The 26,075-nt window shown below is 52.4% G+C and overlaps 1 protein-coding gene and 2 long non-coding RNA genes across 3 annotated transcripts in view; 1 reads left to right on the plus strand and 2 right to left on the minus strand.

The window, feature by feature from the left end:
• Positions 1–5,739: 5,739 nt before the first annotated feature.
• On the minus strand, positions 5,740–8,133 carry LOC115306843. Its single transcript, XR_003915454.1, has 3 exons — positions 7,987–8,133; positions 7,134–7,207; positions 5,740–6,289 (listed from the first exon to the last, which is right to left on the minus strand). It is a non-coding gene; the product is annotated as an uncharacterized LOC115306843 (long non-coding RNA).
• A 114-nt stretch (positions 8,134–8,247) lies between these two features.
• SERPINH1 (serpin family H member 1) lies at positions 8,248–17,643 on the plus strand. Its single transcript, XM_029957407.1, has 5 exons — positions 8,248–8,358; positions 12,242–12,906; positions 13,313–13,411; positions 13,517–13,749; positions 16,609–17,643. Exons 2-5 carry the CDS (start codon positions 12,285–12,287, stop codon positions 16,909–16,911), a joined length of 1,257 nt encoding a protein of 418 aa, XP_029813267.1. The 5' UTR covers positions 8,248–8,358; positions 12,242–12,284; the 3' UTR covers positions 16,912–17,643.
• Positions 17,644–21,056: 3,413 nt separating this feature from the next.
• LOC115307071 overlaps positions 21,057–26,075 on the minus strand; it is a 5,932-nt gene continuing 913 nt past the window's right edge. The window contains exons 2-3 of the long non-coding RNA XR_003915543.1: positions 21,872–21,910; positions 21,057–21,260 (exon numbers count right to left, since the gene is read on the minus strand). This is a non-coding gene — a long non-coding RNA (uncharacterized LOC115307071). The remainder of the gene's footprint in view (positions 21,261–21,871; positions 21,911–26,075) is intronic.

Genomic DNA, 26,075 nt, shown 5'->3' on the forward strand with positions numbered 1-26,075 from the left:
CTACTCAGCAGGCAGAGAACTATTTTAAAAACACCAATGTGACCTTGTCAGCTCCCTAATAAATTGTCATCAGGGAGATGCTCCAAGCTCTCCAACCCAGAAAGCTCCTGGGAGACCCCTGGCTGGCCATCATCTGCACCCTTGACCACACATACTCCTACCCCCTCACATGGTGACCTTTGTTAGGACCTTCCTTCCCTGCCCAGGCAGCTTCCCATGAAATCCTATCAGGATTTAACTCATTTTAGCCAGAGGCCAAAAGCCAGCAGGCCTGTGGTAGTGGAAAATGCTAGGCCTGGACAGATGAGCTCCAGCCCCAGCCTCCCAGCCTCCCCAGAGCTGCAGTGAGTGCCCCTGAGCCCCAGGCCCCATTGGCCTGCACTTCCCCACCCCCCACTCAGGCAAAGATCCTTCAGGCCTGGCTTGACCTCCCATTGGACGTTTCTTTCCTATTCACTTTATTGATTTTTAAAAATTGATTATTGGGGCGCCTGGGTGGCTCAGTTGGTTAAGCAGCCGACTTCAGCTCAGGTCATGATCTCACAGTTCATGGGTTCGAGCCCCACATCAGGCTTTGTGCTGACAGCTCAGACCTGGAGCCTGCTTCAGATTCTGTGTCTCCCTCTCTCTGTGACCCTCCCCCATTCATTCTCTGTTTCTCTCTGTCTCAATAATAAAGAAAAACATTAAAAAAATAAAATAGAAATTGATTATAAAAGTAATATATGTTATTGAAAATGTTCAGAGAAGCAGAGAAGAGAGAATAGAAATAACACGTATTTCTATCTCCAAAGATAAATAGTATTAAACCATTTAAGAGTGTTTCCTTCTGACATTTTTCTATGAATATTATACACATTTCTCTATGTTTTTTTTTTTTACTAATACACATTCATTGAAAAATTTAAAGCAACTTCAGGGCATCTGGCTGGCTCAGTTGGTAGAGCAGGCAACTCCTTCTCTTGGGTTGTGAGTCCGACCCCAAGCTGCATGTACAGATTACTTTAAAAAATAAAACCTTTAAAAATAAAAAAATAAAACAACTTCAAACAGCAGACATGTTTCAAAAATTGAGTGGAAAATCATCTAATAACAAGAGTGGACTTTTCGGTGAGATAGGGACATACCTCCATTCCCCTGTGTCTCTGCACGTAGAGTTCTCACAGATACGCTGTCTTATAAGCTGCTCTAACCTTTATGCACCAATCCACTGAGCTGTCTTTCTCTGCTTGGGGATTGAAACAACTCCTCCTTTACGATGGCTGCCCATAGTCCGTCCCTTACTGACACTGTCTCCACTATTTGGCCCTTACAAACGAGGCTGTAATGAGCATCCTTGTACCTGTACCAATGCTCATATTTTCAAAAACACTGTTTTTGAAACACCGTTTCCTTCAGCTAAATTAAAAAAAAAATGGATCTTTTTTTCAAAAAGAACACAAATAACTTAACGTTGGAAAAATGTGTGAATAGGTAATGCATCTGTATACAGTTGGCCTTGAACTGACACAGGGATTGGGGTGCTGACCCCCCACAAAGTCCCCAAATCCACATATAACTTGTGACTTCCTCAAAACTTAACTGTTAATAACCTACTGTTGACCAGGAGCCTTACTGATATTTACACATAGGTTGTATGTTCTATGTATTATATACTGTATCCTTACAATAAAGTGAGAGAAAAGAAAATGTCTTTAAGAACATAAGGAAGAAAAAATTTGCTACAGTATTGTACAGTATTTATCAAAAAAAATCCACATGTTAGTGCACCCACACATTTCAAACCCATGTCGTTCTGGGTCAGTGGTCATCCTAAAATAAGTCTCTCCCCTCTCTTTCTCTTCTCCCTCCAGTCCTTTCCCTGAATGGAGGGAATGTTACCACCACCTCACCCACCTGCGGGGACAGCCGGTCTGTGTGGATCTAACAGTGGCAGTGAACCTTCACATCATCCGTCACTTTGCCTTTCCATATCAGTGTCAGGACATACAAAACTTACTACTTTTTGTTTTTCTCAGCTTCATGGTATGCCCACTCCCTACCAAAGGACAGGTTGTTTCCAATGTTTGCTGTTACAAACAAAGTTGCAGGGAATTATTCAGTAACATGTCTGTAAAGCTCCCGATGCAAACTAAAGGGTGTGCCTCCCTCTGTGTCTCTCTCTTGCAAAAATAAAAATATTTAAAAAACAAATTAGAAAGGATGTGCCAATTTCTCCTCCTGCAAGAGCACTTTGCCCTGTTTAAAATGAAATCCTTCAGAGCCTTCTAGATCCTGCTCATATCCCCCTATTACAGATGTGAGGCATAGAGAGGTACGGTGACTCTTCAAGGTCATTTGATGAGAGGTAGCACCCAGACTTCCTAACTCCCAGGCTGGGCTCTTGCGCCTCTGCAGGGCTCCCCAGGCAAGCCGTCATGCCACTCAGGGCACATCCTATTGTGTGTGTGCAAAGCCAGGGGTGAGTAGAACCAGCAGGATGGCCCTCAGAGGACAGAGCAGGAGTGGCCAGGAAGGACTGGACCAGGCCGTGAAGAGGCCAGCAGAGTGTGGAGTGGAGAGCCTAATGTCATTTGGAGTTCTCAGAGTGCTCTCCGAGTCCTGTGACTTCTGTGCTTCTCATTATCTTCGAGATTATCACTCCCAGCTTACAGAGGGGGCTGTAGATTTGGGCACAAGGCTAAGATACAGCAGAGCTGGGATAGGATCCAAGCCAGGGCTTGCACTGGGCTGCACTGGGCTGAAGTAGATTAGGGCTGAGGTGTGGTAGGGTGGCCAGGATGTAGGGTCCCTTTTCCGAGTGTCAGAGATGGTAAGACATGGAGGGCAGCCCTGTGGCTGAGCTGGGCATCACTATCATCACAGCTGCCCGTGCCACCTAGGGGAGAGGTACAGAGCTGGGAGCTGGGTGAGAGGGTGAGAGAGACAGCGGGAGCAGGGAAAGAGCCAGACAGTGTTTAGCAAGCCTCTACCACCCCACCAGCCCTCCAGGCCCCGGCTTGCAGACAGCTGGAACTATGTCGGTGGGGCTGCCAGAGGAGGCCTGGGAGGGAGAGGCTGGGGGAAGGTAGGGCCCGATCCACTCAAAAGAAAATGTGCTCCCCTACTCCCTAAGCTGAGCTTTCTTAAGAGCATCCTCCCTTGCTCTGCTCACGGGCACCAAGGACCTGTAGTTGCAAACCGGCACATCTGATGCAAGGTAAGGGCAAAGAAGGGGCTTGGATTTTCTCCAGGGGCCACTAGGAGCCACAGAAGAGCAAGTACAATGGAGGGAGCCCTGGGCTGGGGTCCGGACTCTGTGCCGGTGTTCTGCTCATTCCGTTTCCCCATGGGAACTACATCCTTGTCGCGTAGGGCTTCGGGCACCCAGTGCATGGTACATGCTCAGGAGATATCCGCAGAGTGATGGTCAACTGGCAGGGAGAAGGGGGCCAAGGAGAAGAAACGCCCTGTCATTTTACATATGGAAACGGAGGCCCAGAGAAAGAAGAAACTTCATCAAGGCTTCAGGGCTAATAAGGGGTGAAGAGAGGAGAGGAGAATCCCAGACTTCCTGGCTGTGCCCTTTCCCCTGTGCCCTGGAGTGTGTGCCTGTACACAGGTTCCTATTAGACCCCTGTGCTACGTGGGGGTGCGTTCCTGTTGCTAGAGAATACGCAGGCATGTGCACATGCGTGTGCGTACGTGTGTACGGGGATTGCACCGAGGGGCCGCAGTGGGTGGATGGACACACGTGCATCTGCAGTGTCGCGTCCATGGGCGTGCGTCTCCTGGGTGTTGTTTCAGGCGTGCGAGTGAAGGCACTGGGTTTCCCGCGCGACTCCCCTCGGCGCCAGGACCGCAGAGGGCTGGGGGTGGGGCAGGCTTCTCCGGAGGAGGAGGGGAGAGATCTTGTGCCCGGCCTCCCCGCCCCCACACGGGCCTCCCACCCTCCGACGACGACGTGGCAGCTTGCAGGACCGCCCTTTCAGTCTGAAGGCCCCACACTCCACCAAGGGAACCAGACTGCAGAAATGGCGTTTTCCTGACTCATGCTTTGGGCTGCGAGCATATTCTTGGCGCCTGGACAGCATCTCAAAGTACTGCTGGTGGTGGCCCTGGTTCCCTGAGGGAAAGGGCCCACAACGGGCTGGTTTTCGGGGCCTTCTTTGGCCCCAGTTTTATTCCGTGTGTAAAGGAGGAAAGGATTACTTCCTCCCAGTTAACATCCTATAATAAGAGGGAGATACCGGTTAGGTGCCCAGCACGCCCAGCCATAGCAAAGTGCTCCATCCGCATCATTTTTCTGTCCTCCTCTTTCCCTACCTTCCCACAGACACACAGACCTAGATTAAATCCCAGGGCTGAATGCAACTCATTGTATGCTCTTAACTATGCCACTTGGCCTCCCTGAGTCTCAGTTTCCTCAGTTTCAAGATGGTGACATTCTTACCCTGAAAGTATTAAATATGATATGAGTATGCACAACACTTAAGTAACCTTTTATTTTTTGTCCTAGGATTCTATGGGGCAAGGACTGTGTGAATCTAGCCACTGGGGCCAGAGCAAGCTGATCCTGTAACCCCTGGTGAAATGGGGCCGGCCTACCTGGCTGGGTCAATGAGAAGCTGGTTTGGGGGAAGGAGAGCTAGGGGGTCCGAGGCCTGGGCTCTGGCCCAGCTCTATCTCGGACTTGCTGGGTGACCTTGGGCAAATTTCCATCCCTCTCTGGGATGGGATGGATATGGAGGAACAGCTCCCTCCAAGGCACTGAAGGAATCCAGACCTGAAATGCTGGAGAATCTCTGCAATTCAAGAGTGTTTTCCGCCCTCCAAAAAGAGTGCTTTTTCCAGAAAGAGCAGCCTGGGAGTGTGGGGGAAGGGCCACAGCCAGGCCTGGGCTAGGCTCAGAGCTAAGAATAATGTGGCAAAGGCTCTCAGCATTTTTTCTGCTGATCTTGGAAATTTAAAGGAGCCGTTGTCTCACTTCAGGGAGGCGGTGCTTGAAGTCCCAACGGCTTGAGCAGCCACCTCCCATCACTCACTGGCTGCACTTACCGAGTTCCTCTTCTGGGCATGCGCTGTGCTGGGTACTTGCTGTGCTGGATATTGGGGACTCCTGAGTAGGAGGCTGGGGTCTCCAGTGACACTCAGTGACAATACAGGATGATGACACATGAATCATGCCATCGAGAAAACTTCTGACCCAGTGTGAGTTACGGTAGCGATCTGGTGAGGCTGGCAGAGGGTCTTCCAGACCTAACCTTCTCCTTAAGCATCAGCTTCTCTTTCCATAAGTGGGGAGGGGAGAGAGGGGGCAGGTATTAGTCCTTTCTGCTCTGACCTTCTAGGATTCTAGGTTTATCTAACAGCGGGAGACTTAGCTTACCCTTCCCACTCAGGGCATTCACTGAGAGTCATGGCATTCAGCTTACCCCTAAGAGTGCTAGTGAGGCCTCAAAGAGCTAAGAGATGGAAGAGAGGAAATCCCTGTGTGATTCTGACAATCTGGGCATACTGGAAACCAAGACCAACCTTTCTTTATTCCACCAGCTTTGATGGACTCTTAATGCATGGCCTGAGCTGATTACCATCAGAGGACCAAGCTGGGCGTGGGGGTGGGGTAGAGGGCAGGGTATGGCCTGTGACCCAGGCGGTTTCCTTGGATAACAAAGATTTATCCTTCAAAGCAACACATAGTTGAGGCAAGGAAGCACATGGAAACCAGACAGCCACTCCAAAGAAATGGATGCCACTCTATAGAGAGACAATGTGTTAATGATCAGACCTATCCTAAGAAAGAATACTGAACTGGCTCTGTGGGACTCGAACTCCCTGTTCTTGGAGGTGCTGAGTGCTTGCCTTTGGGATACTGTAGAGAGGCTTCAGCCTGGGGCTGCACGCAGGACTCCATGACCTCTGAGATGCCTTGCAGCCCGCAGCCGAGGCTTCTTTTCTTCTAAGAGTCTCTGACTATGAGATTTAACACTCGAAGATTCCTTAGATGGATTCAAAGATCCCATGAGGGCTCAAGGAAGATATCACCTTCTATCATGGTCACTTCAGGATTCAAGTCCTCCCTAATTCTTTGACCCTGAGTCAAAGAGTCTGAAACTCTTCGAATGTAAGATTTCTCACAGTCCTAATCAGACTTCGAGCAGCAGCACCTAACCCAGACTTCCAAGTTAGTCACCATCGCCACACTGGGGTGGCCAGAAAGGTCTCTCCCCCGACCCCTGCTGCCAGGGCCTCAGATGATTCATCCACTGGGTGCTGGGATTCATTCGTTCTCCAGGATCCAAGGATGCACCTGGTCAAAAGAAGATATTCAGTGTAGTTGATTGATCGAATGAAGGAATGAGTGAGTGAATGTAGGGTCTCTACTCTGTCTCTTCCTCTCCATACTGTGCCCATCTGCTATCTACTACTTCACTATTAGAAGACTTGCGGGAGATAGGGGGATGTCCTAAACAATCTTTGTAAAAGTCACCTTGGAAGTCACCTTGGGATGGCGACCAAGTGTCCATTGGGTCTGGAGGAGAACATGTGCACAGACGACCCCCCCTCCTCACCTGCAGACCTGGGATGTCCTGCCCCATTTGGAAACAGCCAATCATGAAGCTCCAGTTTCCCCCACCCCAACGAGACAGGCAACCTATCCAGTCCCGCCGCCGTGACCCTAAAATGCCCTTACTTGGTAATCAGCCCCCCAAGACCAAACCTGAAACCCCTCACCTTTAACCCCTTTAACTCTGCCTGGTACTCCAGTCACGGAACCTCGCCGGAGGACTGCAGACCCCAAATAAAGGCCTTCTTGGCTCCATAACCTAGCTTCCCTCTTTCCTTTTGTCTCTCCCTCCATCTATTTAATCTTACAATCTTCTACTGCCTTCTTTTTTTTTTATTTTTTTTTTATTGCTTTTTATTTTATTTTTGAGAGACAGAGAGAGACAGTTGGAGCAGGGGAGGGTCAGAGAGAGAGGGAGACACAGAATCTGAAATAGGCTCCAGGCTCTGAGCTAGCTGTCAGCACAGAGCCCGACGCGGGGCTCGAACCCACGAACCGTGAGATCTGACCTGAGCCAAAGCCAGATGCTTAACTGACTGAGCCACCCAGGCGCCCCTTCTGCTGCCTTCTTGAGTTCCCTGCTAACCTGCATGTTTCCTCCTCATAATGTACATCTTGATAGCAGGGACTTTGTTCTGTTCTCAGCTCTGTCTTTAGCACCTAGAAGAGAAATGAATACCCAGCTTAGCTCAGAGCTTAAGGGACTATCAGTTGTGGGAGGGTGGGGTGAGAGGGGTTGATAGACCTGGAGCCATGGGAGGGGACCCAGACTGGGAGGGGGCAGGGATAACCAAGGAGACAGGGAGACAGACCTACAGACACGGGAAGGAAGCAAGGAATGACAGCACCACATTTCACAGTCAAAGAAGGAACTGTGGCCTAGAAAAGGAAAGTAACTTGCTTAAGGCCACACAACATACTACTTAGTGGACAGCCATGGTTCTCCTTCCTGTGCACCCCTTCAGACCCGGCCAAACCACGACGTTCCCTCGGAGACCCCGCCTCTATCATTTCAAGACTTTGCAGGGTGAGGGGTGGGTATTGGGCCCCTTAGGATCCCTCTTCCCCTGAGGGCAGTCACTAACGTGGAGCTCTGACGCCGCCGAGGTGATCTCGGGAGAAGCTGCGGATGGTGAAAGATGCTGCTTCTCAATTTCTGACCACCTCCTCGAAGACAAAGCAGAGGGGCCCTGACTGAGGAGGGGGCGTGTCGGGGGACCCAATTAAGTTTCAGCTCTAAAACGGGGGAACGGATCCCCTCGGGGCAGAACCCCTGCAAGGCAAAGGGCTGCTGGAAGGAAGTGCGATCAGGGGTAAGGTGACTTGTGGGGATTCGGGGCGTCCCTCTCCGGGGAGCTGGACCCTGAAACTCAGTGTCCCCTCCAGCTCAGTGATTCGAACTAACCCCCCGCCCCCCACTCCGGTCCCATCTCCAGGACCTCAAAAATTCGGAGTCTCCGCGAGCAATGCTAGTCGTGCGATTCGGTCCCCGGCCTCTCTGGTGGGGGTTCCCAGTGCCCATCCCGATGCGGGGCAGTAGGACCCAGGGGCCGGGTGAGAGCCCGCAGGGGGAGGGGCGGGAGCCGGGGCGGTCTGGGGGAGGTCTTTGGATTTTTTTTTTTTTTTTTTTTTTTTTTTTTGGCGGAGCCGGGGCGCCCTCCGGAAGCTTTTCCAACTTTCCAGAAGTTTCTCGGGACGGGCGGGAGGAGGGGAACGCCATATATAGATCTGGGGAGCCGGGAGCGGCGGTGAGTGGAATCCGTCCGCGGCTTGAGTGGGACTACGGTCCGGCGCCAGCCAGCCCGGCGCAGGTGAGGGCAGGGACCGGCCTGCGGGCGGCGGGCGCTTTGGGGTGCTCCGAAGAGTGGGAGGGGGCGGGAGGCCGCCGAGAGGGGTTGGGGGCTAACTCAGAGCCAGCAAACCGGAGTCCGTGGAGTTTTGGGAGCAGCTGGAGCGTTCGGGGTCAGGAGCCGGGGACTAGACTGTGATGGTAGAGTGAGCCTGTAGGACTAGGGCGAAATCAGGGCAAGGGTGGGAAGTCGAGGCACTCAGAGGCTCGGAAAAAGTGCAGGGCTCCATAGAAGTTTGGGATAGGGGTGGTGATGGCAGGAAAGAGTGGGGCAGGGAGCCAGGATACTGAGACTGCCTTGTGCAGGAACCAGCAGGGAGGAGGAGGGGTCGGGGGCCTCTCCAGCTGGGGTAGGAAGCCAGGCCAGCCCTGCAGTTAGGCGCCTCCACCTCTCGGGCTGAGGCCCTGGGGGTCAGCGGGGGCATGTTGCGGAGGGGGCACCTGAGCCTCCGGACTGTAGGGTGGTAGGAAAGTAATGAAAAAGCCCTGGCTTTTCTGGGAAGGCTTCTTGGGATCCCACCGTTTGGGGGTAGTCACAAACGGTGGCTCCATTTCTGATCTGCATACTGCATGTGTACATGTTGGCAGCTACAGGAAGAACTTGACCAGGACCAGTGTCCCCACCTCCTCTAGGAACGGGGTGAGGAATCAGCAGGCTCCATATCCCCCCACCAAGAGGGGAAAGTTAGCTGGTTAGAAGGCTTTGAGTCACCCACTCTTCAACTCTGTCCCTGCCCCGTGGTTCTTGGAGTGACTGCAGGATTAAGGCTACTGCCAAAGACCAGGGTTCCCTGCCCCCAGCCTGTGGACATTCCTGAGGCGGCCAGAGTGGAGGAAGAATGAAACCACTTCCAGCATGGCCAGAAGGCCCAGCCCCTCCTCTTCTCGGTTTCCGGCAGGTCCTTCTGGGCTGTAGGGCCCGGATGGAGGGCATGGAGGCCAGAGGGAAATTGGGGGCCTTGGTTCCCTGGAAGTCCCTAGCTGGCACCACACCCTCCTGTCTTTGGATGGTTCATCTGCCCATCCCCCCTCCGGAGGCCTCTGGATCCACTCCTTTTGTCTGGGGTCACCCGGATTCCCTGCAGAAATGGTTTGGTTTGGTTTTGTTTTAACCTCACTGTGTAACAGGATACCGCTTCCAGCCTTCCTCTGGGGGCTCTGGAGGTGCTTCCAGAAGGAAGAAGCGCGCGTCCTCCCCCGCCCCCCATCCCGTGGGACCTGAGGTGGCTACATGCCCCTCTCTGGCCTCAGTGGCACTCACTGTCCAGTGAGGTGGACAACCTCCAAGGTCTCTGTGGAGCTGGGACTAGCTGCCTTCCTTTGTGCCAGGGGCAGTTTAGACGGGGTCCCATGTTGGGGTTGGGCCTTCTAGGCCCCGCCTCACCACCATTCTAGCTCATAGCCCATCTTCCTCATTCTTCTGTTTTCTTTCAGAATGAAAAAGGCAGGCACTGGCCTCCCCCTGGGGCAGTTTCCAGGTACTTTAGACTCAAGTATTTGAGATCCTCTCTGGTGACCCCTCTAGCCTTTGCTTCCCTTCCCTCTTACTTACAAGAACCTGGAGTCCAGTCTCAACTCAGTCTGGCCAGCTGTAGGCACAGCCCTCGGCTCTCTGATCGTGTATTTTTCTTTGTGGGACTGCAAATTCGTCTAACCTTGGCCTCAGGGCTGGGATTTCTCTGTGGCAGCATGGGCTGGGCTGTGGGAGGCCAGCTTGCTTGCAGTGACTTGCCTCCCTCTTGCCGCTGCCGGGTTAACAGGGCAGCCCTTCTCCACAGCCACCCATCTCCCTGCAGAGACCCATGTGTGGGAGCTAAGGTCAAGGAGGCTCTGGGGCACCTCTGGGACTTGAACCCAGGCCTCCTGCTTCCCAGGCTGGAAGCCCCCCTCTGCTGGCTGATGGGGTTAGTTCAGTTTCCAGCCTGCCACGTCACCTAGAGTGGGAACTGGAGCAGCAGGAGCAGGAGCGGGAGCAGGAGCGCAGCTGTGTGGCTGCTTGAGGAATCCCAAACCAGTCATTTGGAGCTTTCTTGGAAAGCCCCTCCCAGCCCTTTGAGGTTCTGGTTGGCTGGGGGGTGGGGGCTGTCAAGATGGTGGCTGCCACGTGGCAGGGCTGGGAGCTGAGGTCCTTGACTCGCTCCCAGTGGGATGCTAGTGGCTTTTTCTCCCAGGTCTGTGCTCTGGCATCAGCTGTATGGATTAGAGGTGGCCTTTGAGTTGAGTGACCAAATGCCTGGTGTCCAGGCATAATAATCAGTAGTGCCCCATTTGACTCTTAGGTGTCCTTTTTTGTGCAGTAATTCTGTGGTCATTCTGCCTTTGAGGCTTCCAGATGGGGAAGGAGCTAGGGCTGGGAGCAAGGTGTGCCCAGAGATACCCCCTCCCTGGTCTGTGTTCTAGGGTATAGGTCTCTCTTATGCCTTGTCTCCTCCCCTGACTTCTCTCTCCATACATCCTTTGCATCCCTTTACACCGCACCTTCTGAGAGGTGGCTGCTCAGGGAGGGGGGACCTGCCTCGATTCACAGAGTGGATTCTTCCCAGAGACCCAGTGCTCCTGCAGACAGGCTGAGTTCCTGAGGGTCCTCTGCCATGATTCTGAATTTGTGGTCTTTCTTATGGACCCCAGAATGGGACTCCAGCCTCCACCAGAGTTCCTAACAAACACCCCCCCCCCCACTTCCATCCTGCATCAAAGTAGTGGGGAAGTATCCCATACGGAGAGACCGTCCTGATTTGAGGCTTCAGGAGGAGAGTGAAGCTTATTTTAGGGGCCACCGCTATTGCTGTGGTTTGGAAAGGATCCTGAGGACAGCCCTGAAGCCACAGAGCAGAGGGCCTGTGTGACGGCCACTGTCAGATGGGAGGGCAGAATGGAATCTGAGGTGGACCGAGCTTCCTGCGAACACGCATCTGGCTAGCCTCTGGCGAACGGGCCATTCAACTGTTGACTTACTCCTCCAGTATCCTTCCTCTCAGGAAACCTAGCTCCCACCCTGCTTTTGTCCTAGGGATCTCCCATCCACTCTCAGGACTGTGGACAGATGGGAAGGCCTGACCCTGCTAGGATAGAGGCCTTGGGCATGGAGACCTAGATCCTTACAGCTTTGAAATTGGAGACTGAGGCTGAGAGAGGAGTGGACACACACTCAAGGTCACCCTTGGGGCAGCAGAGTTTAGCATCTGGGTTTCCCCATGTAATGAGTGAGCCAACCGGTGACTCACTAACATCCCAGAGCAGGATAAAAGGCTTAGGGGGAGGGGCAGTCCTTCATCCTGTCACAACAGGACATCCTTTGTCCAGGCACTTGAGCTTCATGCAGACCCTTGGTCCATCCGCCACTTTTTTCCACTGGAGAGGGTCCTGGGATCGTATGAGATTGGAGCTAATCGTAATACAAACTGAAGACCCTAAGTCTGGCCAAGTTGCCCTGATTTCTGTTCATTGAGCAACAGCTGAGGCCCTTTGTGTGCTAGGCACTGGGAGATGTAGAGGAAAACCAGACTGGCTAGATTTCTTGTCCACTTGGAGTTCATAGACTAGTTAGGGATGGAGATCACGTATAATTCACACACAAGACTAAGTGTTGTAGGTTCAGTGTAAGAAATCAATAGTGTGGAGCTGGTGACTTGCAAGAAACCCTGCCCTGGATTAGAGCTCAGAGATGGCCTCAGAGAGGGTGGGCAGACTGAGACTTCTGATCTGGGCAACTCTGAGTTAGGTCTGGGCTCCCCAGAACTCCGGGGTCTCTTGCTCCCATCTGCAGGGGACTTGGTGGCTGCCAGAAGGCTGGGAATGGTTCTTGGGGAGGAACATCTAGGGTTTCAGGGCCACCCTCTCTGCAGCCCTGACAGGTCCTCCGTGGTGCATACAGCCTGCCTCCCAGCCATGCACTTCCTCACGCTCATCAGCGCCTGCTGCCTCCTGGCCGGGGCTCTGGCCGCCGAGGTGAAGAAGCCTGCGGCCGCCGCAGCACCAGGCGTGGCAGAGAAGCTGAGCCCCAAAGCAGCCACACTGGCTGAGCGCAGTGCCGGCCTGGCCTTCAGCCTGTACCAGGCCATGGCCAAGGACCAGGCGGTGGAGAACATCCTGCTGTCACCTGTGGTGGTGGCCTCGTCCCTGGGGCTCGTGTCGCTGGGGGGCAAGGCGGCCACGGCGTCCCAGGCCAAGGCGGTGCTGAGCGCCGAGCAGCTGCGCGATGAGGAGGTGCACGCGGGCCTGGGCGAGCTGCTGCGGACGCTCAGCAACAACACGGCACGCAACGTGACCTGGAAGCTGGGCAGCCGCCTGTACGGGCCCAGCTCGGTGAGCTTCGCCGAGGACTTCGTGCGCAGCAGCAAGCAGCACTACAACTGTGAGCACTCCAAGATCAACTTCCGCGACAAGCGCAGCGCCCTGCAGTCCATCAACGAGTGGGCAGCGCAGACCACCGACGGCAAGCTGCCCGAGGTCACCAAGGACGTGGAGCGCACAGACGGTGCCCTGCTGGTCAATGCCATGTTCTTCAAGCGTGAGTCCGGAGAGGCGGGGCGGCCGGGCATAGGGCCCTTGGCAGCTAGGGTGGGGAGTCAGCTCTGCATGTGTTGCCGGAGTGCCTGACAGGTGCCAGGGTAAAGGGTGGATGTGGCGGTATCTGAGTCGAGGGTCCTTCTGAAAGAATTCCCTGTCCTGTGGAATCAGGGAGACCCTGACTGTAGAGAGCTATAGCTTCAGGCAGCATGTCCCGGGGCCAGTACCCCTGTCCCCCAAAGTGGGGAGCGTGTATGCTGTAGACTGGGTGCTGAGTGGGGGGAAGGTGAGCCCCACAGGCTGGAACAGAGGCCTGTGGCAGAGAGAAATCCAGCGTGTGCAGTTGGGGGTCCATGTCCTGAGTGGGGGCCATCTGTTTCTGACTTGTGTTCTGCTTCCCACTACAGCACACTGGGACGAGAGGTTCCACCACAAGATGGTGGACAATCGAGGCTTCATGGTGACCCGCTCCTATACTGTGGGCGTTACGATGATGCACCGCACAGGTGGGTGACCTGCGGAGTGGGGGGCCAAGGTGGGGGCGTGAGGGTGCTCGGTCCCGGCCCACCCCCAGCCCCGCGTGCCCAGTGCCCTCTTGGCTCTCCTCCCAGGCCTCTACAACTACTACGATGACGAGAAGGAGAAACTGCAGATTGTGGAGATGCCACTGGCCCACAAGCTCTCCAGCCTCATCATCCTTATGCCGCACCATGTGGAGCCCCTGGAGCGCCTTGAGAAGCTGCTGACCAAGGAGCAGCTGAAGAGCTGGATGGGGAAGATGCAAAAGAAGGCTGTCGCCATCTCCCTGCCCAAGGGTGTGGTAGAGGTGACCCACGACCTGCAGGTGAGGGGTGGCCCAACTCGGGGGTCTGCAGGACCTAAGGAGAGGGGTGCCTGGGGCACCCATTCGTCAGCTCAGCAGGTCTATCCTCCGCCTCTGTGGGTGTCCATGCAGTAGTGGGGGCTGCTGGGGGGAGAGGCATGAGACCTTCCCTTGGGAATGTAGCGATGACATCAGTAGTTAAATGCAATTGAGCGCTTGCTGTATGCCAGACACTCTTCTGAACACTTCATACATGTTAAGCTTCCAAGCCTCAAAACAACTTCATTAGGTAGGACTAACAAGCTTCTTAAAGATGAGGAAACTGGGGCTCAGTTTCCAGAGTCACACAGACAGGAACTCAGACATCTGGCACAAGCCGTGCCCTGATCCTGTGCTGTGCTGCCCCTGAGTCTGAGGTGTCCCCAGTTCTGAACTGTTCCAGTTGAAGGGTCATTCCCCTGTGAAGCAGTAGGAGTAACAGGTGAGGCACTTGGGATGGCGGGCAACTGAAGCCACGCACCCAACATTACTTTCTCCTCATGACCACCCTGGGTGTTGGGCAGTGGCTTGGAGGGAGGCAGTGACCTGCTAAGGTCACCTTGGTTAGTGGTAGAGCTGTGAGTAGTCCTCAGGGTGAAAATTCAAGGCGGCCTTTTTGTCAGGAGAGATATTTTTTCTTACCTACTCAAAAGGGGCAACTTTCATCTCATTCCTGCCTTGGATGCCAGAAATGGTTCCTTGGCAAGCTTCTTGCTCACGGGATTGATTGAGAATCACTGCTGACACTGGAGAGAAAGCTTGCCATGAAATGGGGCTTCGGCTCCAAACCGCAGGCCAGTGGCGCTTGTGTAGCCTGCCCTGTGGATCATGCCGAGGTGTCCACAGAGGAGCCATCACCGTGTCCTGGGCCTGCCCCGGTCTTTCCCAGCTCCTCCTCTGCCCTGGTTGCTATCTGCTCCATTCTTTTTTTTTTCTCCCATGTCTTCCTGGAACCCTGGGTGGGTGCACTGGTCCATGGGGTACCCTGAGTTGGGAATTTGAAGTGTGTGACTTGTATAGGGTCATTGGGACTGGAGTAGCTGGGCCTAGAATGCCTGTCTCGGGACCCACTGGCCCTCAGGACCCCAGCTCAAGTGCCTGTTTGGCCTGGTCGGGGAGGTGGCCTGTTCTGCAGAAAGCCTGGGTCTGGAGGCTGCTGATGACTCAGCCAGTAGTCCTCTGCGGCCTCTTCCTCGCTGAGCTGCAGGGAGGCAGGGCTCCAGTCTTGGGGGATAGGGAAGGCTTTCTAGAAGAGGGGGTGGTTAAAGCATTCTACAGGGATGGGGGTGGCCATTGGGACACCGTTGAGGGTGCCGGCTGTTCAGTGAGGCTGTCGAATAAAGAGCTGGGAGGGGCATGCTCAGGGGTGAGGCTACAGCGCAAGCACAGTTCATGTATGAAAGAGCTTGTGCTAGGCGCCCAGGGGCTCTGCAGAGCCATGGAAAGTGTGCGTGTGGGGAAAAGGGTACATGTTTGGGGGGGTGGGTGTAATTTTTTACTGTGGAAATATATAAAAATATATATTACGGGACCTGGATGGCTCAATTGGTTGAGCGTCCCACTTTGGTTCAGATCATGATCTCATGGTCTGGGAGTTCAAGTCCCACATTGGTTTGGTTCACTGCTGTCAGCACAAAGCCTGCTTCAGATCCTCTGTTCCCCCCTCTCCGCCCCTTTCCGCTTGCACTCTTTCAAAAATAAACATTTAAAAAATATATATGCGTTAAAATTGATCAGTGTAATGAGCTCTCCTGTATCCATCACCCAGCTTCAACCATCAGCAGCTCATGACCGGTAAGGATTCATCCATACACAGCCATTTCTCCCCCTCAGATTATTATTCATTTAAAAAAATTTTTTTAATGTTTTATTTATTTTTGATACAGAGAGAGACAGAGCATGAGAGGGGGAGGGGCAGAGAGAGAAGGAGACACAGAACCAGAAGCAGACTCCAGGCACTGAGCTAGCTGTCAGCACAGAGCCTGACGCAGGGCTCGAACCCACGAATGTGAGATCTGACCTGAGCCGAAGTCGGAGACCTAACCGACTGAGCCACCCAGGCGCCCTGGATTATTATTATTTTTTTTAACGTTTGTGTATTTTTGAGAGAGGGAGAGAGAGCATGAATGGGGCAGGGGTAGAAATAGAAGGAGACCAAGGATCTGAAGCATGAAGCAGGCTCTGTGCTTACAGCAGAGAGCCCCATGTGGGGCTTGAACTCACAAACAATGAGATCATGACCTGAGCCAAAGTTGGATGCTCAAGGGAGCCACCCCAGGGTCCCTCCCCCATCAGATTATTTTGAAGCAAATCCCAGGCATCAAGCACAGTGGGCAGGTTTTAAGCCGCAGGGTGATACAGTCAGAGCTAGCCTTAGATTCATCTTCCTCACATTTGAATGTGCCAAGAATTACCTAAAGATTTTGTTACAGAAGTTTCCTGGATCCTGATTCTGATAGTGGCTCTGGGAGAGAGAGGGTCAGGAGATGTGTTCCGTATGAGCTCCCAGGGCGTGCCCGTACTGGCAGTCTGTGACCCGTACTTTGAGAAGCACCAATCAAGACTGCTCAGCAGGACCAGGGGCAAATTCTGCCTTCGCCCCGAGTCTCTGTTGCCTTATCTGTTACGGGGCAAGAAGCTCTTGCACAGTTGTCGTGAGAGTTAAGGAAGCAGTGGGTGGAGTGTCCACATCATGTCTGGCATGCAGGAGGTGACGAGGAGGTGGTAGGTGATCTCTGCTCTGAGGAACTGGGTAGGAGATGATGGGTGGCGAGGGCAGAGGGTACGGGTCTAGGGGCCTTGCCCAACGTGGTCTCACCTGGTGCCCACCTCATCCCACAGAAACACTTGGCCGGGCTGGGTCTGACTGAGGCCATCGACAAGAACAAGGCAGATCTCTCACGCATGTCAGGCAAGAAGGACCTGTACTTGGCCAGTGTGTTCCACGCCACCGCCTTCGAGTGGGACACGGAGGGGAACCCCTTTGACCAGGACATCTATGGGCGTGAGGAGCTGCGTAGCCCCAAGCTCTTCTATGCCGACCACCCCTTCATCTTCCTGGTTCGAGACACCCAGAGCGGCTCCCTGCTGTTCATTGGGCGCCTGGTCCGGCCCAAGGGTGACAAGATGCGAGACGAGCTGTAGGGCCCCAGGGTCATGGGATGGCAGGAGGCAGCCGAAGGCTCCTGAGACACATGGGTGCTATGGGAGGGGGGGAGTTGAGGTACCGACCTTGGATTTCCCACGGGGTGGGGGTGGGGAAACAGAGCAGGCTCCCTGTGTGTCTGAGCAGACCTTCCCAGCCAGAATTCACTCTGCTTGGACGTGGCTCCAGATACCCTGATGCCGAGCCCAGGGACCCCACATTTTGTGGGGCCTGGGCAGTAGTCAGGTCCTGCCCTCGGAGCCCTGGGATTAAGCCTGCCTCAATCAGTGTTCATATTTATAGCCAAGTGCTTTTTCATCTGTGAGACGGAATCGAGCTAGTGGGGGTTCAGCCCAGCCCCTGTGAAATGGGGGTCCTCTTTCCCTGTCCCGACCATCACCTCAGCCCTCTCTCCAGCTCTATTCCAATCCTCTCCCAACTTTCCTCAACTATAAAATGAGGTGCTGCAGCCCCTGGGACAAGCATCCCCACGATGGCCCTGGCCCCAGGGAGGGATCGGGGAATAGCTCATGGGCAGGGCAGGGGGGCGGCTCGTGGGCAGATTCTGGTCAGGCATCATGGGGATGAACTTTTTTTCTCCTTTTGTAGATTTCCAAAGATGGGGAGGGAAGGGGGAAAATGAGCCTTTGTCACTGTCACACCAAGAACTTATTTGTACAATTTTTTTTTTTCAATAAAACTTTTCCAATGAAGTCTTGTTGGAGCCTGGAGGGTGACTGGATCAGAGATTTGCATGTCATTCTTTCCAGGAGACAAGGGCTCCTGATGTTAAGGCAGGGCCTGTATCAATATGGCCCTGAAATGCTGGCACATACTTGCAGGCAGGCCCTGCACGCTAACTTGGGAAATGGTTGGCTCTGGCTGCCCGGGAGAGGTGGCTTTGGGGCTGGAATGACAGCGCTGGACCTGGAGCCCAGGGCATTCTGCACTGGCACTTTGGCTCTCCAGTCTCCAGTCTCCTGGCTTTTCACTTCAAACTGATCTCATCTGCATCCAGGTTAGACAGGCTGCCTGGCTGGGCATGACTTTGGGTGTGTAGCAGGAAAGGAGGCGGGACCTGATGCAGCCCTCCTCACATGGTCCCATGGTTCCCTTTCATGGTGTGCGGGGTTCTTGACACCATAGCCTGGGGTGGCGGGTGGGGTAGAGGGTGAGTGGGATGCACAGAAGACCTGTGGCAAAGGAGCAGAGGAAACTGGATTCGACACCCATCTCTGCTGCTTGCTGGTGGTGTGATCTCAGGCAGGTCACTTCCTCTCTCTGGGCACCTCTCTGGCTCCCCTCTTCTAACAACTTTGCCTGAGGGTTGTTGGTCCAGGGAGGGGAGCCCCTGCCTGGCTGGGCAACCCAGTGGGAGTCTTCCCTGATGTGACTGGTACTGCAGAAAGGCCAGCTGACTCACTTCTGTTAGTACCAACAGCATTTTCATACCGCGGCCAGAGCTCCAGGTCTGCCCTGTGCTCTGGACCCAGTAAATCAGATGTGTGCCCTCGGGGCTTCATCTGAAAGTGGAAACTTACAGTGACAAGTGTGTTCACTACTGTGTTCGAGTCCCCTGGATCATTCTGTTCCCAGACTTGCCATACTTATTCCCTGCCTCAGGGCCTTTGCACTAGCTCTTCTTTCTGCCTAACAAGTGGTTCTTTGTCAAGCGTACTTTTTTTTTTTTATCATTCAGAACTCAGCTTGAATGTCATTTGCTCAACAAGCCCTTCCCTGATAACCCAATGTAAGCCTCAGTTTCTGTACTATGTTTTCTCATTTTATGGACTCCTTAATGCTGTGAAAATTTCCACCTCTTGACACATTCACTGTCTGTCCCCACGACTAGAACGGAAGCCTCATGAGAGGAGGGGCCACGTCTCATTAATCACTGTATGTCCTGCACCTGGATTCAGCATCCTACCCACATGAGACACTGAACACATACTTGCGGAGTTAGTAAAGCAGCTGTGCGAGACAGGTGCAGGGGCCGTGGGAGTACAGGGTGGGGGGGGCCGTGACCGCCAAGGGGAGAGACCGGGCTCTCAGGAGGAGGTGACGTGTGGGCCTCCTTGAAGGGTGAGTAGGTATTTTTTAACAATAAGAATAATGATTTAAATATCAGCTGACACTACCTTTGCATTTTGCTTCTAACACCACATGTGCAAAACCCCGTGTCAGTCACTTGGTGTGTTTAATTTTATCCAAACCTCTTAGCAGCTTGGCTAGTAGGAATTCTCTGTTTTAGTGGTGAGATAACAAAGGCCGAGAGAGGTTAAATAACCTGCCTGAGGCCCCACAGCACAGCCTGTTGGGCTGAGCTGGGAACGGCTTCTAGAACATTGGCTAGTTCTTCCCCCATGCCACATGGGAAGGGCAGGAGAGGAATTGGCCAGGCTCTAATAATGAAGGTGCAGAGCCTGCTGCGGTCTATATATGTCGTCCCGCATCTTCCCCACGTCGGCCCCGTTAGGTGGGAATTCGCCCTAACCATAGATGGGCAGACGCTAGGGCTTCAAGACCCAAAGTTCAGCCTGCAGTAGTGCCCTCAGCAGGTAGGAGTGCTTCACCAGGGGGAGCTCACCCAGAAAGAAACCAGGCCTGGGGGTGGGGGCCACCCAGATGACACGAAGGGGGCCCTGAGGCCACCTGCGGCCATCTGGGCACGTGTGGGGTGGGTGGTGAGAGTTCTGTGTTCCCTCATCATGAAAGGTGGAATTGCTAATGTGCAGGTTGGCAGGGCAGGTGACAGAGGGAGACAGGTCAAGTTGGATTGGGGTCAGACACCAGATCAGTGCCACCAATGGCCCATCCAGGCCCTGTGTGGAGCTTTCCTGTCGCCTGGAGGCCATTGGAGGGATGTCCTATTATTGCCACCACGCTGCTTGTAAAGTCACAGAGATGAGGACTCTGCTGAATTGTGAGGGTCCTGGATGCAGTGCAAGTGCAGGAAGGTGGGGACTAACTCTCCACTGAGCGCTGACTCGGGGCCTGGCACTGCCGTGTCTGCTCTCGTTTAATCCTCAGAGCATACCTGAGGGGTAGCTATTACTGTCCCGCGTTACAGATGAGCGGTGAAGTGGCCGGCCCAAGGCCACCCCGCACGCAGGTCAATGACAGGGCCAGGCCTATATGGGAACCCAAGCATCCTGGCTGTGAGGGAGAGAAACTGTGGACAGGCATGAGTGCCGCACTCTACAGTTTATCATGGGTAATCACTGATGGGGTCCCATGCCATCTTAACCCCAGTCCCCGCCGCACTGAGCTCATTGCCCTGAATCTATGCAAGAGTACCCCAGCTGAGATCTTGAGAGCAGGCCCTGGTCTGCCTGTATCTCGCCACTCCCCATACTTAGCACAAGGCCTGGTACACAGGTGGCACCTAATAAATGCTCAAGGAAATTGTCCAGTGGGTGCTCCGGGGCTGAGCGGCAGAGGCACTGGAGCTGACAGAGCTGACCTGACCTGTGGTCCTGCATCCCAGCTTTTCCCTGGCATGGTGACCTCCAGCTTCTGAGAGGAGGAAGGCAGTTGCTGAGGCCCTGGGGCCTGGGCTCTGCAACCTGCATCATGTCACCTCCCTCACATTCTGTTGGTCGAAGCCAGTTGTGAGGTATGCTGAGATTCCAGGGGTGAGGAATAGACTCCACCTCTCATTGGAAGGAGCAGCAAAATGGCGTGGGCATGGTTTCAATCCACCACCCAGGGGGAGGTCGGTTCTCTGTATGTGTCACTCCCATTGTCTCCAGTCCCAGAACTGGAGTTCCGTGCTCACCTGCCTCGGGAAAGCTAGTTCCAGAGTCATATCTGAAAGGGGGAAGCATCGAAACAATGGCAAGGTTTTGCTAGTTTACATTAACACAAAATCTGGAAAACATGGGAATGGTTTCTGTGGGTGTCAGGCCATGGAGGGAGGAACATAGTTTCATTGGCCTAAGTGTATGTATATATGTATGTATGTATGTATGTATGTATGTATGTATGTACTGGAGGGGAGGGGAGGGGAGGGGTAGAGAGAGAGGGAGAGCAAGAATCCTGAGCAGGCTCTGCACTGTCAGAGCTGGACGCAGGGCTTGAATCCACGAACAGTGAAATCATGACCTGAGCCAAAATCAAGTCAGATGCCCAACCGACTGAGGTGTTAGGTGCCCCCTGAATTTATTTATAATACAGGATACAGTTATCTGAGATCCTAGATTTGGTGTGCCAGTTTGCACAGCGAGCGGTGGTTTCCTTTGTTGGTGTAGCTGGTTGACCGAACCCCAGGTTTAATAGGGAACTACGAACTATGTCTCACTGACGTTGAGATGCCAGGAATTTCTTGCTTTAAAATAGGGCCGGGAACCTGAAGACAAAGGGAGGGAGGAATGTTGAGATGGGTTTACCCTGCGTGACCCTCACATACCCCCTAGCCAAGTCCCACGCCCCCCAAATGCCTTTCCTAGAACCTGTAGGAAACTCGCTTCACTAAGATCTTGCGAACTCCATTAGTGACGGGAGTGCCTTTGAAACAGGAGGTACTACTGGTTCCTACTGGTTCTCTGCAGGCTGGGGATGCTGGTGGAAGAGGCTCCTACAGAAATGGGCTCCATAATTTCAGCGGAAGTGTTGGGATCCCAGGGGAGCCGAGCACACACGGCAGCACTTGGCCTTCTGGGACATCAGACGTCAGGTGGTAATTGGGATGGTTTAACTTACATCTTTATCTTTATCTTTAGTAGAGGCTAATTGTCCAAAAACCAAATAGGACCAACAGGCAGCCTCTAAACCCTCCTTAATCTGCACAACAGAAACAGTGAAACAGTACACGAGCAGAGCCTTCCATGTTGGGCGGTAGAAGCCCGACTTGAGCCACTATGAAAGAGAACCTCAGTTCCGTCACCCAAAGCCCTGTGAATGGAAGAGAGGCCAGTACACTTTGGAGGCGAACCCTTCAACAGCACCCCGGACACATACCGTAAATCTTTCCTGGGCCATCTGCCAGAGAACTGTGCTCTGTGAAGGGAAAATACACAGACTTTTCAGGGATTAGCAGACCTTGAGTCTATTTAATGCTAATTTCTGACGACACAGAGAACCACTGTGTAGAGGTACCAGCGATCAGGTGATAATTGGAGTTTTGACCCGGGTCCAGGCAGGCTGCACCCAGTGAGACTCCGGACTCATCCTGAAATTACTGTCTTAGTTTCAGGATGTATAATTGAAATTTACAGGTGGATTTACACGTGACTCTCCAGGCCTATGGGATAAGGGCCATTACAGTAGAAAGGGACAAGTCGAGGCCCTGGAACTCCTCCTTCTCACCAGTCAATACACTGAAAGAGTGTTTCAGCTCTGAGAGAATCACAGAAATTTGTGCGATCCTCAAAGACTTGAAAGATGCAGGGGTGGTTTCTACCGCAGGCAGTGCAACTCGCCCCTTTGGCCTCTGCAGAAGGCACAGGTCTCCGGAATGATGGGGAGCGATCATGGGCTTCCTCAGATGAGGGTGCTACTTGCAGTTGCTATTCAAGGCGTGGCTTTTTTTTTTTAATTTTTAATGTTTATTCACTTTTGAGAGACAGAGAGTGAGTAGGGGAGGAGCAGAGAGAGAGGGAGACACAGAATCCGCAGCAGGCTCCAGGCTCTGAGCTGTCAGCACAGAGCCTGACGCAGCACTTGAATTCACGATCTGCGAGATCATGACCTGAGCTGAAGTCGGCTGCTTAGCCAATGAGCCACCCAGGCGCCCCCAGGCATGGCTTTTTTTATGGGAGCAAATACATATATTTTATGCCGCTTGATGTGAAACTATTTATATGAAAATACTTCTTTACTCTTCCTGTACAGAGGACGGCAGAAGCAGTGTGCTTTCTGTTGGCAGAGACAACAGTGCAGCTTTCTCGTCTTCTCTTAAAACCTGTCAAGTTGCCGGTTCTCTGCTACGATTTAGTCGAGTGGGAGATTGTTTTTCCTGGTAGAAGACTTTTTTATTTTTTAAAAGCTTATTTCTTTATTTTGAGAGAAGAGAGGGAGAAAGCATGAGCAGGGGATGGGGTGGAGAGAAAGGGAGAGAAAAATCCCAAACAGGCTCTGTGCTGTCAGCGTCCAGGCCACCTCGGTGCCTCAGAAGAACATTTTCTTTTTTTAAAATTTAAATCCAAGTTAGTCACGATATAGTGTAAGAAGGATGTTAGGAGTAGCATTTAGTGATCCATTACTTACGCACAACACCCAGTGCTCACCCGAAGGGTCCTCCCCCATGCCCATCACCCATTTAGCCCATCCCCCCCATATCCCTCCAGCAACTGTCTGTTCTCTGTATTTCAGAGTCCTTATAGTTTATCTCCCTCTCTGCTTTTATCTTATTTTTGCTTCTTTTCCCCTGTGTTCATTTATTTTGTTTCTTAAATTCCACATGAGTGAAGTCATATGATATCTGTCTTTCTCTGACTAATTTCGCTTAGCATAATACCCTCTAGTTCCATCCATGTAGTTACAAATGGCAAGATTTCATTCTTTTCGATTGCCGAGTAATATTCCAATCAATGGGGATTTTGATGATCCTCCATACATACGACTTCATACATTGATGACAGCGTGTTCCTAGGATTTGGGGAGTGGAAAGTAGCAGGTACTTTAGATGCAGAGATCAGATACAAATGTGCTGAGCATGGGAGATAAATCCCATATGAACATGGAGGCCGGCCACCTGAGGAAGTTTCTGGGTGTTCAGTGGTCAGGATTAGTATTAGGATTCTCCACAGGAACAGAATCAATAGAAAATACACATGATACAGATGTAAATATATATAGATAGATACAGATATAAGACTTATTATAAGGAGTTGGCTCACATAATTATGGAGATCTGCCCAAGGCCTGCAGTTGGCAAGCTGCAGAGCCAGGGAAGTCAATGACGTAGCTCCAGCCCAAGTCTGGAGGCCTGAGAAGAGTCTGAAGGCAGGAGAAGACCAATGTCCCAGCTCGAAGACAGGCAGGCAGAGAGCACATTCTCCTTTACTCAGACTTTGTTCTATTCAAGCCTTCAACAGATTAGATGAGGCCCACCTGCATCAGGGAGGCAGTCTGCTTTGCTCTGTGCATGGATTCAATTGTTAATCTCATCCCTTACAGACACACCCAGAATAATGTGTGACCAAGTCTCCAGGCATCCTGTGGCCTGGTCAAGCGGACACATAAAATTAACCATCACATCCTGCGAAGTGAAAGAACATGCTGTGCTCTTGTCCCCTTAGTGGCAGTAAGAAAGTACATGTGTTGGACTTCTGTGTATGTGGGAGGCCGTCTACGTCACATTTCGGTGTGCTGCTCTGATGCATTTACTGAGTAGCCTGTAAGGCTTTGAGAGGAGCCCGGAGCAAGAGAAGGCTTCCAGGTGGTCCCGGCTGAAGGGCAGGCAGCTCTTCCAATAGTGTCGAAGAACCCAAAGGGATTCAGGTGTCTGCAGTGGTTGAGGGTGGTGTTCGAGCTCATGGCCAACCCTCATAGAAGAACCACAGCAAAGCATCTAGGATTTAGCATGTGGGCATTCCTTGGTGAGCAATTTTCTTCCTTTTGAGGAAGAGCTCTTGGCTTGTGGCTGGGCCTACCCGAGGACGGTCCCTGTGTGGGAGGCACCAGCAGCTACAAAGCAATGAATGACTGTCACCCATAATTGTTTCTTTTCTCAGAATTGGGGTGTATGTGCTGGGTGATCGCTAACTGGGATGTCAGTGAGTCATGCATCAGGTGTGAAAACAGTCTCTGTCTCTCTCCTTTTTCCTCCCTCATTTCCTAGAATTGGGCTCCTGTTTCCTCCATTCCACAGATTCTATAATTGTCAAGTTTGTCAGTGATCTCTTTATGGTGAATGCAATGGGGCTTTAAAAATTATTTTGGGGGCACCTAAATGACTCAGTCATTTAAGCTTCTAACTCTTGATTTGGATTCAGGTCATGACTTCACAGTTTGTGAGTTCTGGCCCTGCATCAGGTTCTGTGCTGTCAGTACAGAGCCTGCTTGGGATTCTCTCTCCACCCCCCCTTCTCAGAAATAAAGGTTTTTAAAAAAAGAATAAACAAAAGTTTTGAAAATCATTTTGGAAATATGGAAAATTTCACACACACAGGGAAGTTGATGAAATAATGTAATGAAATTCCATCACAAAACTTCAACATGTATTGACATTTTACCCATTTGTTCAGTGGACACTTCTTAGTGCATATCATAGGGAAACACTCCTGGTCTCTGATCCTGTTGGCCCCTTGCTCCTGGACACTTTTCCCAAGGCAATACTCTGAACTCTCTGATGCTCTGTGTCAGGGTCCACTCAGGGCCTCCTTCCTCTCCAGTCACTTCAGTGGTGGTACTTCTCCAGGCTGTCTTGGACCCTCCACCTCTCACTTTCCACACTCTCCCTGGGCCCCCACACCCTCCCCTTTGAACTCACATACCTTCCCAGGGCTGGTGAGATCTAAATTTCAGTGAGGTACCTGTCTCTGCTTTCACTCCAGATCCCTGTCCCAGGCAGAGACCACTATATCCAGAAGTCTCCTAGACACCCCTCCCTGGCTGTCCCACAGGTGTCTCCCACCTGACGCATACCAAACTGAGTTCCACCTCCTGCCCAAACTTGCTGTTTCCTGGTTTCCGATATCCACTCAACGCATAGTCCTTACATTATCTATTGGGAATGCAAGAAAAAAATGGAGGATTTGCAATAAGCCAAGAAATCACTAGTCCACTAAAAAAAAAAAAAAAAAAAGGACAATAACAAGAGTTGACAAGAATGTGGAGAAATTGGAACCCTCATATATTGTTGGTGGGAGTGTAAGATGCCCCCCAAGAATCAGGTCTAAGCCCACTGAGGACTTAAAGTGACCGACTTGATTGACAATAAACTATATAAAAATAAATAAATAAAATAATAGAGTGGCCGACTTGAGGGGGGAGGAGCCAAGATGGCAGAACAGCAAGGAAGTCATTTTTCTGTCTCTCCTCCACGAAATGCAGCCAGAGCAACACTAAACCACCCTGCCCACCCAGAAGCCAGATTTGAGGATGAACACAACAATCTGCACAACCTGAACCGCAGAACTCAGCAGGCACAAGGCGCGGAGAGGTGACCTGGGGGAGAGAGGAGATGCAGAGGGCAGGAAACTGTTTTTGCTTGTGGAGA

Source organism: Suricata suricatta, chromosome 11 (genome assembly GCF_006229205.1).
Source record: "Suricata suricatta isolate VVHF042 chromosome 11, meerkat_22Aug2017_6uvM2_HiC, whole genome shotgun sequence".
Lineage (NCBI taxonomy): Eukaryota > Metazoa > Chordata > Mammalia > Carnivora > Herpestidae > Suricata > Suricata suricatta.

Coding starts and splice junctions, on each gene's coding strand:
- SERPINH1 (XM_029957407.1), top strand. CDS start 12,285: ATGCACTTCCTCACGCTCATCAGCGCCTGCTGCCTCCTGGCCGGGGCT. Junction 13,412..13,516: donor TACGATGATGCACCGCACAG/GTGGGTGACCTG, acceptor CTCTCCTCCCAG/GCCTCTACAACTACTACGAT. Junction 13,750..16,608: donor AGGTGACCCACGACCTGCAG/GTGAGGGGTGGC, acceptor CTCATCCCACAG/AAACACTTGGCCGGGCTGGG.